Source organism: Camarhynchus parvulus, chromosome 2 (genome assembly GCF_901933205.1).
Source record: "Camarhynchus parvulus chromosome 2, STF_HiC, whole genome shotgun sequence".
Classification (NCBI taxonomy): Eukaryota; Metazoa; Chordata; class Aves; order Passeriformes; family Thraupidae; genus Camarhynchus; species Camarhynchus parvulus.
The window spans coordinates 44,349,828-44,352,775 of record NC_044572.1 but is presented as its reverse complement, the minus strand read 5'-3'; the positions used below and the strand labels follow the sequence as shown (position 1 = coordinate 44,352,775).

General features: G+C 40.5%; 1 protein-coding gene across 1 annotated transcript; it reads left to right on the top strand.

The window, feature by feature from the left end:
- Nucleotides 1-1,528: 1,528 nt before the first annotated feature.
- CCR4 (C-C motif chemokine receptor 4) lies at nucleotides 1,529-2,605 on the top strand. Its single transcript, XM_030943171.1, has one exon. The coding sequence runs from the start codon at nucleotides 1,529-1,531 to the stop codon at nucleotides 2,603-2,605; it is 1,077 nt and encodes a 358-aa protein (XP_030799031.1).
- The last annotated feature ends 343 nt before the right edge of the window (nucleotides 2,606-2,948 follow it).

The window sequence follows — 2,948 nt, the reverse complement described above, 5'->3', positions numbered from 1 at the left end:
ATGAGCCCTGAGAAGAGAAGTACTTGTGATACAAGTAAGTCTAAGGAAGTTGAAGTTTTGCTAAGAGACACAACTACCTAGTGACATCTGCTTTTTACATCTGGAGAATACTGCTGCGTGGGTAGCACCTCACTGGCAGAGCTACCTGAAGAAAAGCAAGAGATTCTGCACCCTGAGAGCAAAGAAGATTCTTCACCTCATCTGAGAAGAAAGGAGTAGAAAAGGTAAAATTCATAAAATGCAATTGCTCAAACATTTGTGTATCATGTACACTCATGATATGTGTGAATGTAATGCTTTTTCATTTACATTTTATAGTTGCTCAGGTGATTTTTTTAAGAAGTTTTAAGAATTCTTGCATTATCACAAGCGGGTGTATTCTGTGAGCATATGTTTTTAAGTATTCAAATATATTATGCTGAACCTAGATTAAATTCAGGTATGTCTGGATGCAGTTGCTGTAAAGCTGTCATTTCTATACCACTGGTGTCAAACAGTTCTGTCCTTGTGACTTGTAAATCAGATTAAATTCCTCTCTCTGTAGAATAGAATGGAATGGAACTGTAGGCTGGAAAGGTGTCATGCTTGGGAACACACACAGTAGGTCTCAGATTAATGATAATCAAAGTTTGCTGGTATGTAGCACAACACACAGGACTAAGACAAGTAAAGCTAAGAAACTCACTTCTCTTCTGCTTTACACTCATAAAATGAAGACAAAGGGGAAGAAAATAGCACAGGCTTAGAGTTCTGATATGATAGGCTAAAAAAATGCCACTTGTGATGCGAATAACACACACAAGTAAGAACAGAACTCAGACTTAAATTTCTGGTATGTTAGGCTAAAACAATGATGCTGTGATGTGAATAACACACAGACTCATAAGTCAGCAAGATATTTTCCCTGTGTCCAACTTACATCACTTAAAACTCTGTATCTGCCTATCAGAAAAGAACATAAATATGAAGATGACAAACTCCTGTTATTCATTTAGCCACTGAAAATAAGCCCTTATTGAAAGCTCATGACAGCTTTCAGTAAAGGTAATTTCACAAGAAAAGTCTGATGAATGCTTATCACTGTCTTCCTATGGTGGGTGACATATACCTGATAGGAAAGGTGGGTGAGTCAAATTCTGAACTGCTATAATAGTGAGTTTGCTTTTTACTTTGCTCTACATGGAACTTAACCCTCTCTGATTTGACACTTGTGGCCCACATCTTTCACTCCCATTTGCTTTCCTGTCATCCATTTGAACATGCCTTTGTGCTTGACATGCAAGTCACACAGTGCTGCAAGGACTAAGCACACGCATGCTATGGACAATGCCTTGTTCAAGTGTGCACATGCATCCATCCCACAATGCTTACATAATGTCTGAGAACCTGCAGTGAGTCGTGTCCCAAGCTGTCACTCCTGATTCAGGTTTGTGGAGTAACCATGTGGTCTTGACGGACTGAAAGTCACTGACATTTTTCTATTCTGACATTTTTATATTCTTCCCTTCTCAGAACTGGGGGAAAAAACATGAGTTCTTCAAGTACAGAGTCCCTTGAAGTCGAACCCTCAACCTTTTATGACTATTACGATAGTTATTACGATGCTCCAAAACTATGCAGTAAAGAAGGCGTCAGGAGGTTCGCAGCCTCCTTCCTACCCGTTCTGTATTCCCTGGTATTCCTGGTTGGGCTCGCTGGAAACATCCTGGTCATCGTGGTCCTCTTCAAATACAAGAGGCTGAGGAGCATGACTGATGTGTACCTGCTAAACCTCGCCATCTCAGATTTGCTCTTTGTTTTATCCTTGCCATTCTGGTCTTATTTCACAGTAGACCAATGGGTTTTTGGAACTCCATGGTGTAAAATAATTTCGTGGATCTACCTGGTTGGGTTTTACAGTGGGATATTTTTTATTATGCTTATGAGCATAGACAGATACCTGGCAATTGTTCGTGCAGTGCTTTCCTTGAAAGCAAGGACCACCTTCCATGGCTTGATTACTAGCCTTGCTGTGTGGCTAGTAGCTCTTTCAGCCTCAGTCCCCGAGCTTGTATTTAGAGAGTCTTTCAATGAACATAATTTTACTACCTGCAAGCCGAGATTTCCAGGAAATTTCACAACATGGAAGCTTTTTTCCACTTTGGAAGTCAACATTTTAGGGCTCCTAATCCCTTTTATAATTATGACATTTTGCTACTCCATGATCATTAAAACATTAGTTCATTGTAGAAATGACAAAAAGAATAAGGCTGTGAAGATGATTTTTGTTGTCATGATTGTGTTTTTCTTTTTTTGGACCCCCTACAACATTGTTATTTTCTTACAACTGCTGGAATTTATGGGAGTCATTAAAGACTGTCAAGTGAGCAGGAATCTGGACTACGCTTTCCAGGTAACGGAAATCCTCGGCCTTTTTCACTGCTGCCTCAACCCAGTCATCTACTTCTTCATGGGGGAGAAATTTAAGAAGTACCTGAAGATGCTCTTTAAGAACTGGCAGTTACCAGGGTATTTCTGCAAGTGGTGTGGAGTTCACATCACTTACCACACTGAATCTACCAGTTCGTTCCACACACAGTCTACAGGAGACCAAGACGCTCTGTAACACATTTCAGACCAGCTACTGAACTCAGCAGCAAGCAAACTGACAACAAACAGCAGGAACTTTGAAAAGCAGGAATTTTGAAAAGCTAAGCAAATGCAAACACATTTAACAATAAGCTAGTGCCGGATAATTACTTACTTCAGCTTTATTTGTGCCTCTAGATTTTCTCAGTATTATGACAGAATGTGCAACATGGAGGATGGACATGCAAGGTTTCTCTGCTGTGATTACAGCACAAATCACTGCTCAGCTCTGTGCAAAGCACTGCACTGTGTGCCTTCTTTGTCACCAGCATCGAGAGATTGGCCTGCATGGAGGGGCAGAGGTGAAACAGTACCTTGTC

Bases quoted from the DNA above. Each gene is read 5' to 3' on its own strand.
- CCR4 (XM_030943171.1), top strand. From the start codon at position 1,529: ATGAGTTCTTCAAGTACAGAGTCCCTTGAAGTCGAACCCTCAACCTTT.